The 15030-nt window shown below is 35.2% G+C and overlaps 1 protein-coding gene across 3 annotated transcripts in view; it reads right to left on the bottom strand.

Moving 5' to 3' along the window:
- GABRA1 (gamma-aminobutyric acid type A receptor subunit alpha1) overlaps window positions 1-15030 on the bottom strand; it is a 43434-nt gene that overhangs the window by 26533 nt on the left and 1871 nt on the right. For all 3 annotated transcript variants that reach the window (XM_005523474.2, XM_088063599.1, XM_088063600.1), the window contains exons 2-4: window positions 14147-14234; window positions 10377-10489; window positions 646-713 (exon numbers count right to left, since the gene is read on the bottom strand). In XM_005523474.2, the coding sequence (XP_005523531.2) occupies window positions 646-713; window positions 10377-10489; window positions 14147-14234 (269 nt within the window). The remainder of the gene's footprint in view (window positions 1-645; window positions 714-10376; window positions 10490-14146; window positions 14235-15030) is intronic.

The following is a 15030-nucleotide window of genomic DNA, read 5'->3' as shown; positions in this document are numbered from 1 at the left end:
TTAAGTACCTTATCCATATTTCTACACAACTCTTAGCATCTCTTAAGACCAGGGCTCACAACATCTTCATTCAGTTTTCTGAACATCTCCATTCCCTGCAGTTATCTGGCAATTTGGTTTTAATATTCATTCCGTAAAGAAGTGACACTAATTCTCTCATTAATCTTCTCTTTTTAGCAGCCAAGATCTAGGAAAGTCACTTTCCATTGATCAGTAGATTTTAATATAAAAATACAGGTTAGACTGTACAGATGTCACACCATAGGCATAAGTGTTAATTGCATTTTAAGATGATGATCTTTCTTGGCAAATTGGATCAGTGATTGTGCCAGCAAGGACCTAAGCAATCACTCTCAGAAGAATACAGATCCAAACCCTATGCATTTCATAATATATTATCTAGTAAATATAAAGTCTGTTAAAACACGTTATTAAAGTCACTGAGGCTTCTAACTTCAGGGCACTTAAATGCAGTCACAGCAGCAGGAATGGTAGCACATAAAAGCTGATGGCTTTTTCGGATCAAGGGCTTAAAGAAAGCCCCAGCCTTAAAAGGAGTAAATAAGTTATTGCATAGATCTTTCATCCTCCAAATTAAAAAGACAAGAGAAAATGAGTGCTGTAGAAATATAGGCCATCACTTACCATATCATGGTCTGAAACAGGCCCAAAACTGGTGACAAAGATGTCAGTCTTCACTTCAGTTACACGCTCTGATGAAGCAGGAAATTAGGACAGTGAGTGTCTATAAACAGCCTTCATTAGATCTAACCACTAACAATTCTCACAATAAATAGAGAAATTATTGGCTTTGATTAGCCATTCTGAAATTGTTCTGCAATACGATCCTGAGAATTTACTGTAGAAGTATTTTCAGAGTCAATATTGGCAGCAACCATTTTTTTTATTACAGTTTTTCCACAGAACTTTTTGAGATGCAACAGTACAGCAGCTGCAGTTCTGCTGTTGTGGAAACCTTTTCTTTCTTTGATTGATAAATCTTGTCTGACACTATAACCAGTGCTGAATATTGTACACAGTACTCTATAACCTCGTTGGGCACTCAGTTCCTGAGCAAGCTAAAATAAGGTCTCTAATAATTAACCCTGAGCTTGCAAGTGATGTATTTTGTATTGAGACCAAGAATACAGAAGAAAGAGAGAGAATACATTATGGTGTATACAACCAAGAATATACTTTATTGGTAGAAGTTGGAAATGGTTATATTACCCTTTATTTCAATAAATAAAAAGGAGTTTAAACTTTTCCAAATAAACATCAGCTAAACTTCTGCACTGAAATCATGACAAATGTGCAAATGTGTTCTGAAAATGAGCTCTCCAGTCCTATAAGCCTAAATGATAGATTAGTATAACTAATACTTCAGAAATCTGTAACATGTACATAACATAGATTATATGCATATGCTAGATCATAAAGCTGGACCCCTCTGTGATTTCCAGATGTCCATTTGCTCCATGGCACAATGGACATTTCAAAAGAAACCAGTGATTTTAGCGGTCACAAGTGCTGAGATGCCTAAACTGGTGTTGATTTCAGCAAAGAGGTCAGACATTTGACTTCTTTAGATGGACTGGCAAAAGACACTTTGAGAAACACCCAAGCTTAACTTCCCCCCTTCCTCTCCTCTCCCTGTACACACAAAGGATCTGTCATTTCTGAGCATACTGGTATTTTCTAGGGCACACATAGCAAAATATTCATCCAGAATGCCATATATCAAAATAACCCTGTTGAATTAAATATAGATGCAGGTAGTAACACCACCTGGAGGCAGGAATCCGAGCAGTGTTAAATGCAGCTAACCCTTTCCAAAGTTAGGGTGACATAAGTCTGAATACATTTAGTGTTGTGCTCCACAAGCCAGCATAGGGATTTTGGTAGAAGTTTCAAACATGGAACGAGTGATAACATTTCTGAAATAACTTTCAAAAAAAAAATAAATAAATTGAGCAACCTGGAATATTAAAAGTAATCCTAAAGAAAACACTATAATACATGTATAGTAAGCAGACATACAGCAGACAAAAGTTTTCATAAGACTAAGAAATATATATGTAGCTATTTGTATAATGTTATTTAAATATTGAAAATAATTAATGAAATCCCCCTGATTTAATACAACAATCTGATTTCAAAAGACTTTGGACTGTTTAAATACAATTTGTTCTACCTGACAAGAAAATTGAGACTGAAGGGAAGTAAAATAAGGAATCAGGGTTAAGCAGCCAGTTACAATACACATTTCTGTATCAGTGCAAAAGTTCTGATGAGAATCAGTGTTCCATAATGCTGATACAGGTCTTTCATTCAAAAAAAAAGTGTGCAACTTCTAAATATGTAAAAATGGAAACAGTTTCCTATAAATATCTAGTATAGATACAGTAAAATATGTCTTTCTGTGAGACAGCAAAAATCAAAAAACAACGTTAGATATGATTCTACTGTTGATTTAGGAATGCAGTTGATGACTTCTGTCAATAAATCAATGCAAAAATTAGGTGGTATCAAAAGTAATCCTCAGGACTCATTAAAATTATGACATTTCCAATGTATTATTCACAGTCAAGGAAAGTAAAATACTGTGATGTGGCTGAACTGCTTAATATTATTTTTATTCTTTATAAATGTGTGTAGATATAAACATATTCTGTGACTGAGACATGTACAAAAATACAGTGACATTAAGAAAAGCATTGGATAGGTGAAATTTCCTCTTTGGGTGTCCAGTTGAATTAATATGTAACCTAATTGTTATTTACAAACTTTTCAATTGACATAAAGAAAACTTTTCAATTGACTTAAAGAAATTTCAGTATTATATCACAGTATCATGACATCTAATTGTCTCTGGACTTAAAGAAATTCATGGTGAGAATCTGAACTTCTGGAACTGAAAGAGGCATATGGTTGTTCAGAAATTACTTGGCTTGGGAGGAAAGGATTCTGTCCTTCAGCCCATCTCTTTCACAAAAGTTCAAGAGGCTGTGGTCAGATATGAAACAGTGGACAGAAAAATGGAGATTCCACAGGGTCCAGTAAAACATTGCTGAATGGACTCCAGCTACTGAATCACCTTTTCTTAAGACTGAGAAATTGATACCATCCTGAAATCTATTAGCTGTTTACAGACTGAAAAGTGAATCTCAAATGGCTTTTAAAAATTTTTCATCCTTGTTCCTCACCCCTCTTCTCTCCTCTGAGGTACTTTGGAAGAGAAAAGATTCTAGAAGCTCTTCAAACAGGATGGTCCTGAAGAGTCCCAGCTCTGAGCAAGGTTCTATTTAATATAATTCAGCTGGTTTGCCTTGCACGAGCACAGAATATGCTCTCTGAATCAGCAGCATATTGTGTTGTGCTATCCTCAGTTCTGGCTTTGGGAGACATGTAGTGATAGAAGAGAGACTGAGACTTAAAGAAATCAATTGAGGACACAAAATGGAAACTTAAGACTTTTGCACTAAGAAGGGAGGTTTCCAAGGGAGGGAAAATATAAGTGATGCTTTTTATTTCTGTATAATGTTGAAAATAATTTAAGTGGCACATAAATCACATGAAAAACAGAAAATTCAGATTGTGAACTCAGAAGAGATTGTTATCTTCACACTGATTACACCTTTGCAGTGCACCTAATCCCTTCAAATGCAGATAAACCAATTTACAGATTATCAAATTATTTTCTTCTTTGGCGTGTACCTCGCTTTCAAGACCAATGAAAAAGCGTGTATCAAAACACAGAAAAAGATTAGCCACTCCAAAGCCATATGGAAGTTTTGAAAATTTTGTTTACTGTTTTACTAATTAGATGATTCAACTGTGCTTTGTTAAGTGCTTCAGAAGTTGTGAGTCACTTCGGCACAGGACATGTGTTTACTCATACAGTTGAGCTATATATTTAGAATCAAGGTTATACATGTTCAATTTGCATCTTGATTACCATGGGAAGGCTTGAATTTGTGCTTCAAATACTCAGAAAGTTTTTCTTCAGGAATTGCAAATCCTGAGCTGTATTCAAAACCTTCACAATATCCCTGAGAACTAAAGAAAAGTCTTAGTCATTGACCAAAACAGGCTCATGTCAGGAGCTGGCTGGATTGCTGAAGAGAAATACAGCAGTTTTAAAAATGCATTAACTATGTCTCTTGGCTATGACATCTATCTCATGAACCAAGAGTCAGTAATATAGGGATACCTGTAGAATATGTAACAATTTCAGTAAAAAACCTTAAGAAAATTAATAATGACTTACTGGTTTGACTGTGAGGCAGCCACAGGGTCCAGGTAGTTACTGAGCAGCACAAAAGCAGCTGAGTACACACTCTGGAACACAGCTTTGGGCAATTGATCCATGTACAACTATGAAAGCATCAGTCAGCCTCAACTACTGTAATTTTACTCTTTACAAATACTGTGTTTTGCTAATGATGCTAGACTACAGTAAACTCAAAATTAGTAACAATAAATATTTTGATTTAAACTTCCAGGGATATCATTATTTATAGAATTGTGACTGGATTATAAATTGAGAACAAAATAAGAAATACAGAATTATTTAAACAGCAGGAAATAAGCCTATTAGTCAGGAGAAACCATACATAAAATATTTCCCTTTATGATCTGCCCATGTCTGAGCACAAGATTTATTTGAATTGCACATTTTGGTGGTTTAAGTTAATTCTAGTTTTTGGTAACGCACTCGTTCTTCCCGTATGTCTCATGTCTGTCTTATTATTCTATAATTATTAATATGGAGGAGACTTTTCCTCTGGCTTTGAATGAAAGGAATTTTGATATCTGTGCAGTGTGCACTTAGACCAATCAGCCCAGCTTTGTCCTGTAAGGTAGTTTGATTGAAGAACCACGACAAATGAACTCATAGGAATTTTGTGCTGCTGCATTATTAGGAGTAGAGACCAAAAGGGAGAAGCGTGAGCTGTCCTGTGATCACCCACTGCAGTCTGTGCTGAGTTTACTGGGACTTGCACATGCCAATTCACAGCTCAAAGCTCTCACATCCTACCTACCTCCCTACTCTTGTATTAAATCAATTTTCCTACGATTTTCTAAGGCTTTTTACAGTTGTCTTTACATTAATCTGGTGCCTACAGAGTGCAAAAAAAGACGACCAAAATCAGCCCCTTCAGTTTTATGAAGTGTAGCATCTGGTCCTTCTTTACTTACAGAATAATGTGTAGGGGTGAGGCCTTCTCATTCAGAGTAGAAGCATTTAAGTTTAACTTTTTATTATGCATACAAACAAAACCCTTATTTTCCCTAAACTTTATATTAGCTCAGATATGTTAAAATCCAACGATTTCCATTGGGACCTCAATAACCAAGAGGAAATTTTATCATGTATATATAATGTTCTCATACAACTGAATCTTAAAATCTAATTAACATAGTACTGTGAGGTTCATTTTCCCATCCCTTCCACTCTGGAAGTAATGAATTGTCTGAGATTGAGTGATATTCCACTTAAGGACAGCTCCACTCAATTTTGATAAACATCACACAGGAGACATCAACAAATGACAGCATAAAGTAAGTATAATTCTGTTCAATACTCAAGCTGATAATCCACTTGAGGTGATTCATTGGGCATTCAACCCAACAATAAAACCAAATTTAATTCGGGAAGATTCTGGTCTGTCAGATCAAACCCATTGTTGTTTTTTTTTTTTCTTTATTAATCTTTCTACTACAAAATCCCTCTCAAAGGGATAAGCCACGTTTATCATTATTCTAATTTAAAATGTCCCAGGGCAAGTGGTATCCTTTAGTTTTAGGCAGATGAGATTTGCTAGGAAAAGGTGAAAGTCTTAGAAAATCTGTAGCTGCCCCTGATTTCACGTTAATGGATCTCATCACCAAATACAACCTGCCCTAAGCAAGTCTTCCCTGTCTGCACTGTGGCACTTCAAACCTGCTGTGGTGCCAACCCAGGGATAATCCCTATGCCCCACATGAAGACAACTCTGTACAAAAGGAAATGGCATATCCATTTACCCAAGGAACTTATTTTTTCCACCCTTTTTCATTGCTCTTCAATTTTTTTAACTTTCACTCCAGACACGGTGCTTTACTAGGAGAGATCTCTACACACTGAAGTGAATTTTGCTTCTTATTTCACTACTCCCCAGTACTATTTGATCCTTCTTTTTCTTTTTTTCAGGATTGTGTATTTGACTAGAGATCAGCATCTTTATTATTTAGGCCATTTTTGATCACCTCTAGTTCTGCAGCCCAGGTAGTTTCCACAGAAAATTATGCCATAATCTCCATGACTTCCCTTGGGTTTTTTTCCCTAATGTCTGACATGATTTCCTCTTTTCAGCTTCAATGTTAGTCTCTGCAAATCCTCCTCCTTGCCTTTTGCAAATGATTATCCACTCATAGAGTCAATAGGTGTCCTCTAGTATCATTCACAACATTTTTACATTCATTTTGGAAGTTCTATTTTCCATGCATAAATAATCAAATCTGACTACTTGTTCATGTTTATGGATGGGTACAACAGATGCTATTTCCTAGCAGTGTCTGACTAAGTGACTAAGCCCACATATGAAGGAGGCAAAACAAGTAAATAACATAATTTATATCAATAATTATTGATAAGAAGTGCAAAAGTGCTAATGCATAACATGATGTTGCATGCTCTTTTAAAACAGAATCAGATTAATTTTATCAATTATGCCATTTTTTGAATAACAAGCATATTCAATCACTATAGTTTTTCCCTGTAGGTCACCCTCCACTGTTTAATATTCTGGTTAATGAGAAATAATTCTTTCTTTCCTCTTGTTTAATGGCAAACTGCTCAGAGGTTCTCATTTAATTTCAGATATGGCTTTACTGGGTTATCTGATGATAATTTCCATTCCAGTGCTCTTTTAAGAGCATATGTGATTTTTAGTTTTCCTTTTGAAGTAATACCTCAAAAGAAGATATAAAAACAGGAAAAGGCAGAGTTAATTTTAATCTAGCATATTCTATGCATGCTCAAAGAGTGACTCAAAATTCAACACCTCTACATTTTTCATTATCTTAATGCTCCACCTTTTATCCTGGCTTTCCCATAATACATAGTATAGCTGCTACAATGAATCTTTGTAAAGAGATTTCTCCAGAAGGTTGTTCTTGGTTTCATGGTGCCTCATCAGCTGCACCAGAATTCTTCTACCAAATAGTAAAACCGCTCACCACACCAACAAGATGTTTGCAAACTTGGGATTGAGAAATATCATGCTTTTTATTTCAAAAAGGATGAATTTACTCCTCTAAATAAGAGCCAAGATCAAACCCCTTTCACAATTCATTACAATTTTTCTGTAACTAAAGATAGATTTTCATCACTGAATTCTTCATGCATACACATAAAGGCAAGGAAGGAAAACCAAATAACCTTACTGAAGAAACTATCATCTACTTTTTATTCCTTAGGTGAGAAAGAGAGAAATTGGTCTCTTTTCTGTTTCTGTTCATGCACACAATTCTGTTTCTGTAGGTGTAGAGATTTGAAAACCTGCACTACGGGAGGAGAGGTCGTACTGGGATAACCAGAGTTTTCTGCAATGTGCCCTTTTCTGTAAGACAAACTAACTGCACCACACATTGTTTTACTTCACCTGCTGTTTCTCAGAAGGCATAGAAAGAATAGAATAGACAGTTTTGGATGATTGGAAGAGTGCTATAGTGCACTCAGTGATACACTGATTTACACTGTGCCCAACAGCATGAAATTTATCAACGTAGCATATAATTAAATTCTCTGATCATTACATCACAACTAATATGGAAGGAATGAGTTTTACAGCTAATTCTATGTATCTAAAAATATTGTTACATTGGTAGATTTCTTAACTTTTGCTTCAGAGTGGATAAAAAATGTGTTCTGATCAAAATATTTAACAAGAAGCCATCATTGATGATGGAAGCCACTGCTTTTTCATACATTTTAATATTTCCAGTATCAAGTCATGCTATGATGAGAGGCTACTGAACTTCCAACTCCAAAACCCATGCTATATTTTATATATTGATTTAGATTTCTCACTGGATATTTTTATGCATGGAACATTTCAGAATACATTTCCACACACACCAAGATTCTAAATCAACTGTCAAAATTGAGTCATCCTGAGGTGCTTCACTCAGATTTAGATACCCTAGGAAGAAGGTTTTGAAGATGTGAATTTCCAAATTCCTGAGCACACACTTTATTATAGGTTGCTAACAGGACTGAAAACATCAGCCTAGCTATTTGTCCCTAGTTTTTGAAATCTATAATTTATATCTTTTGAATAATGCCTTATTCAATAGTCAAAAGAGTATTATCTGCTTCTTACTATACTTGTTTTCAAACATTAATTTACTGCCCACAATTTAATCAGATGAGGAATTTTTTTTTTTTTAAAGCCATGGAACTCTTATTTCTACTGTTCAAAGCTGACAAACATAAGAGAGAAATTTGCTGAACCAACAGTATGAAAATACAGTATACTGTGCAGAAGGAAAATTGGATATTCGAGGTTCTTGGTTGTAGGCAGGAATAGGCAACACAGTTCAAAAAAGGAAGGATGCAAATATTATTTAAACTTCTTTAACCCTTAGTCAGAGAAAATACTCCAATCCTTCCTTCCCTCCACCCCACACTTCCCATCAATCATTGTTTCTTTCAAAAGCCATACAGATTGCTATTTAACTTTGCTATTTAACTTTGTGAAGAGAATAATTTCCTTTCTCTAAGGAGTAAGTCTCAAATGGACCAGATGATTCTTTCATGAGTACACCTTTGAAGTCTGCATTCAGAAATGTATATATAAAGACACAGACATAAGACTTTATACTGATGTGCTTAGTTCTCTAAATTGCAATCCAGAGAGTGAAAATCGTTTCTCTGCATCTCCCTATGTTTTCCCTTCTAGTATATGTTTAAAAAACCATAATAGCTATAAAACTCATATAATAAATCATCATATGCTCAGATTTTTTTGTAGATATGTACCAGACTCAGTTTACAGAGTGTCATTTATTTCTTGTCTTCTGTGCTTTATTTACTCTGATAGAGTAGCTGACTGAACTCTACAGTTCCATTAAACAAAGAATAGAGGAGCATTTATCTACCCTAGGTCAAGGGTTCACAAGAAAGCAGGCAATAATACTGGTAGATAAAAGTAAAAAAATACTCTTTTTGTTGTCTATTACTTGAAATTGCACATGAAGATTTGCAGACCAAGACATTTTTAAATGTGTTAATTAATACCTTTTAAACAGAATTTTATCTTTAGCCATTCCTCAAACTCAGTGAAGTCAATGTAGTGAAGAGTCTGGCTCACAATTCAAGAACAATTGCACGATGGTAGCCTCAAACTACAGAATAACCTTATGCTTAATCACCTTCCATTTCATCCTCAGAAGATGATATAAGAATTCTTCATGTAATACCCCCTTATATTGCAGTTCCTCTAAGAGTGATTATAGGAAAAGAGTCTGAACTATACTTTGTGGGGTGGGTTGCTCTGTTTCATTTTATCTGAAGAGTCCAAAAGGAAAACAGAAAAAAAGACATCTGAAAGAAGCAAAGCCAACCTCTCCATGCACTGGAAAGAACAGATTTGTGCTTGTCCATTTAGAATTTCCATGTTTGTGAACAGTAAGCTTTTAAGACCCAATTTTGGGCTCATGTCACAGTACAACAAATCAAAGAGTGAACACAGTGATGTTGATGAAGACCAGGCTTTGTAACAATGTTTTTATAAAGACATATTTACTATGCATATGTGGTTTTATGCCTTTCTCTGGATTCAGCACCAAGAGCAGAAGAAGAAAAGAGAGAAAAAGAGAAGAAGAGACTTTTACCAAACTGTGAAGAAAAAATATTACAGAAACAAATCCTTACATATCTAAGTAGGAAAAAACATAATCTTAAAAACTTCTCTATGAAAATCTACTAGGGTAGATTGATACTTTCACTTCTAAAAGAACAAATCCTCATGAAAATAGTCATAGATATATGGGCTATTTAGGCCTCATTCTTCAGCTTGTCATTTGTGAGATCACAGGTTGTATTTTTTTATCTTTTTTTCTTTATACATTCAAAGTTTTACTACCCATTCAGAGATCTTCTTGAATTGTGAACCAGTTTCTTCTTCTTTTGGGTATAAGTGTGAGAAAACCAAGTATGCAAAAGACAGGGAAGGTATGGCTTTTGGGGAAAAAAATGCTATATATAAGCATTACTTTATGTGTATATATAAACAGAATTAAAACAAGTATATTATGGAAAAAAAAAATTATGTTTTTACTGATTTATCTAATGTGCAACATTGAAAATCATAATATCCATAACACACCTCCCAGTCCTGGTCTCAAGCGGTTGTCATAACCATCCAGAAGACGATCCAAAATTCTGGTGAACACTGTGGTGTTGTCCTTAAGTTCATCTTGTGATGAGGTTTGTCCATAGCTGAAATATACATCAGTTAGCACTGAAAAACATTAATCCACCCATAACCTTAGAAAACAGTAATTCCAAAATCTGTTTAATCTCACTTATACTGGTTTATGGTCACATAACCTCCTCCATATAACAAGATTGTAGTTCTTTGTAAAGTTCTTGCTTATTTACATTTTTCTCCTTAAATTGCAAGATTTTAAATCATAAAAAAGTGTCCCTCTATAAATGGTGAGCAAATAGAACGCCAGTTCTTTAATGTTTATCTCATTATTTCTTAATGTTTATAATGTGCTAATATGTGTTTTCCTCAGGAAAATGCTCATTTGTCAGCAAAGAGTAATGTGTTTAATTCATAATAGCTATAAACGGTTTGCATACAAAGAAAGATACAGTAATTTAGAACACTGACAAGTACTGACAAAAATAGAGATATCTTCTTTTTAAATACAGAAGTAGATTGAGTGTGTGTACATTTTCATAGATCTATATGTAATTTTGCTTTTATTTCTCATTTTCCTGTAGCAGTTAGATTTGGAGGAGTATCTCCATCTTTGCCTTTCAAGTGCATAACAAAACTATCTGTTGATATGAAAATCTCTTGTGTATATAAAGTTTCCCTTACAGATCACTATGTATATCTCTAACTCAGTCAAAAGTCCTGAAATTTTACTTGAAGAAGGATAAAATTAAAGCTCTTTGAACTCAGCTACCACAATATTCCATCAATACAAATCAGAATAAAATCCTTAGGCTTAATGGTTTTTGTCTGCTGTAGATGACACTAGAATCAACCTTTCTCTTAAATCTGAGACCTTTACCTAATACCCTGTCACAGATGATTCCTTTAATCATAGATTACACTTGTCTTAAATCCTAACCCCGTAGTGGTTTTTCATTCATTGCTGGGAAGACTTCCATTATAAACACGTGGAGTCATCAGGGATAAAAGCACAAGTGCTGCTTTTCAAAACATAATTTTATTGCCCACATTGCTACTGAACTGGAGAAACAGTACAGCACCAAAAACTTTCCTTAGGATCAGGTCTAGGGACAGAAGTGATTCTTCCACTGGCCAGCCTGGTTTGTGTCTGGGGTACATGGTTCTTGGTGCCCTGCCAGTCTTTCCTGCTCTAACCACTAAAGACCCTCTCAGGAGGAATATGATGTCACACAAAATGATCAGGTTCTGTTAAAATACCTATGAAATATTTTTTCTGTGAGCTGCATCAGTCAGACACCCTTTGTGTATTCCATGCTTACATTCCACTTGGATCAAATACAGAGAGAAGGAGGAAGGATACCCTGTACATAGGTACTCTGGAAATGCTTCCAAGTTTATTTTGCAGCACAGGTTTGAGTAATTAACACTGCAAATTTAAATCAGTTTCAGGACTGACATCCACGGAACTTTTAAGAATTTTTAGTTTATTTCTACAGGGTGTGATGTTTTAATGCATATTAATCATTATTTCTAATGAAAAGGCAAAATACCTAACAGTTTTTAAAAAATATTCCTCTAGCCATATCATACAACTTCATTTAAGAAAAAAATAGATTGATTTATATTTATTGATCATGCCTACAATTGAATTTTAAGTCACAGACAATATTTTTATGCTTTCTCTATGTTACCAAGTAACAAGTTCTCCTGCTGTCACTAGCAAGCATTTTATCTTTTAAAGGATATTTCCTCATACACCTTCCCCAGAATTTTAACACAGGACCTTCAGTGGATTAAATTTTATATTAACACTTATTGTCAGAAAAAAAGCTGCTCTTCATACATATCTCAAGGATAGCAGAAGGTCATGAGTATTAAGGTAGAAAAAGGATACGAAAACACTTCAGAAATGTTAATGGTAAGTAAATGAATATGTTTGTGAGGAGGCATCAGGAAGATGGGCTGGAGTTAGTGCAGTTGGATACCGTGCCCTGCTCCCATGCTGGAAATCACATTTGTCAGTGCCCTCACCTGCTCTTCCCACCATTTTAGCAAAGGTAAAAAGCACTGTGAGGGCTGGGTTTAACTGACATATGGTCACAACAGGAAGATTCTGAACATTTGTGCACGTATGGAGTAGACTGTAAGTCCAGAGGGATTGTGACTTTTAATTCAAAACACACATATGAAAATAGCCCTATTGCTGGGCTTTTTTTTGATAACAAGAGTGACATAGGAAGACTGTCTTTCTGTATTTTCTTTATCAGTTGTTTTTAATCATAAAGCATTATCAATATTCCAGAGGGAAAGCAAGGCAACTAACAACAAAAAAATGTCTTTAAACCCAGATCTACTTAGTGTAAGGTGTGTATATTTTGAGAAAAAAATTACTGCATGCAATTGTGTTTTCACATTAAACCCCAATCTCATAAAAAACTGTGCACGGACTCCATCTACAGGTCATTATATTCCTGACACACCATCGGATTTTTAAACTCTGGTCCAATGCATTTTAATTCTCACATCAGGAATGCACATGCACCCATTACAGCTACAATAAATCTATGTGCATAGATATATGTGCAAATATCTATACAATAAGTATGTTTTCACAAAATTCTCTAGCTAGGTCAGACAAATAGGAATACTTCAAATCTTGTTTTAATATATTATAAAAAGAAGTGTTTTTTTTCCAAAATGTTATTTGATACAGCAGCTGTTACATGAATCATCCACTCTTATTTCAATTTTTTTTTAAAGGAAGTGCTTGTGCAGATGAACCTTTGCCCATTACCACTCCACATGAATTTAAATCTTCAAGGCAGTCAGAAAATAAGTTCCTCTAGAACTGTGAATGCATAAGAAGATACCGTGGAGATCAAGGCACAAATAGATCTTTTAGGGATCACTACTGACAATAAAAATATTCTACTGCTTTTTGGTCATTAGGTAACATCATTGACAAGCACATTAATGTTTCTTGTAATGCAAAAGCATATCTGAGAGTCTTCTTAAATGTCTTCACTGAATTTTGAATTGCAGACAGTACTTCAAGCATGCTCCAAACTGCTCATAGTCTTTAGTTAAGCTGCTAGTTGTTTGACGAGGTGTTGTATGATTACAAATTGTTCTTAATACTAACTTTATTTTTAGATTATGATTTCAACAAATATTCCATAAATACTCAGTGCTGAATGGTCTTTCAAACATAACTATCATGGGCTTTGAGCTTACAAATTCTTCTTCATGCAAGCAGTCTCCCTGATTTTCAATACAACTACTGAGTTAGCACATGGTCCTGCCCAAGAAAGTTAAATTATGCCTCTGCTTGCAGGCACAATAAAGTTACTAAAAGCACTTAAATTAGATTAAAAACAATCCTTCATTGTACTTTTTTCCTCTCTGAAGAAACTTATATTTCTGAGTAGTCATTATATAAGAATAGAAAAAAATTGTATAGGTGTTTAAGAGTAGATTAGTTTCAATTTATTTCAGGGAGCTTTTTTTTTTGCTTATTTTCTTCATCATATTGAACAAAAAAGTTTCATGCAAACAAATAGTAGTTTTCTTTAAAACTTCACTTAGATTTAGCTGGGACTTGAGCAGGGATTAACTGCCCCCAATACACTTAGTGGTAGTGCAGCCCATGCAGTATTTGTCTTATGCTGCTCCATTAAATTAAAGGTTCCAAAAATATGTTGGTGCAATAAAAAATATCTCCCCACCTTCTTTCAGTCAGTGCATTCAAGAGGAGGCTCCAGGCCCAGAGGCAGTCACAAAGCACCAGAAATCTCTTCATGGTGGACTCTGGAACTAGAAGGAAAATAACCATTAACATCCCCCACATTAAAACAGGTATTAGGGGAAAAAAGAAATCTGACATTGGAAACTTCTGCAGAATAATTTGATGTCATGCAATGACCTCACAAGAGTAGAGCTGATGCCATTCCAAATCAGGGTGCATGGCCTTGGCTGTTCTTCTGGTAACCTTTTATCTTTAGACCCACAGACCGAGGATGAGGTTTCTTTTGTGGTAAGGGTGTGTTCTTTATGCATTACTCTTGAACTTTAGCAAAAACAATTACAAGTAAAAGCTGCTGTCCCCAAACTCTGTGGCAATTCTTACTCAGTTTCCCTATGCTGAAAATGTGTCAAGGCACCTCCATTGCATTTCCAGATAAACAAGTGTAATTGCTTTTTTGTTTGACTTGAACCAGCCTGAGCCCTTCCAAACCTCTGGGAAGGTGTCAGTGTGTGGTAGTGTGACTGAGGAGAGTGGTGCTTTTCTCAGAACCACTGCTTTGCTTTGATGTGATGGAAGCAACTTTCTTCTGGAGATACAACTATCCTCCCCTCCCCTGAAATACAGCATCAGAAAAGGACTAAAATGAGCAAATTCTAACTCTATGATCTGCTGCTACATAAGCACACTTTAGGGCTAAAGGGCACAATTCGTAATGAAATGGTGTGCTGACAGCCTCCACACTATCTCCTAAATCTCTACCAGTCTCTGAATGCTGCTAGGAAATGCTTTTGCATTAGCAGCCTTCTCCTCTCCAAACATCTCCTGTACTCTCTCCAGACTTCATTCCTTTACTCTCAATTTACC

The sequence above is a fragment of the Pseudopodoces humilis genome, chromosome 17 (assembly GCF_049639895.1).
Source record: "Pseudopodoces humilis isolate 2021_Gansu_Grassland_sample_001 chromosome 17, ASM4963989v1, whole genome shotgun sequence".
Taxonomy (NCBI): domain Eukaryota; kingdom Metazoa; phylum Chordata; class Aves; order Passeriformes; family Paridae; genus Pseudopodoces; species Pseudopodoces humilis.
This window is presented reverse-complemented; position numbering and strand designations above follow the sequence as displayed.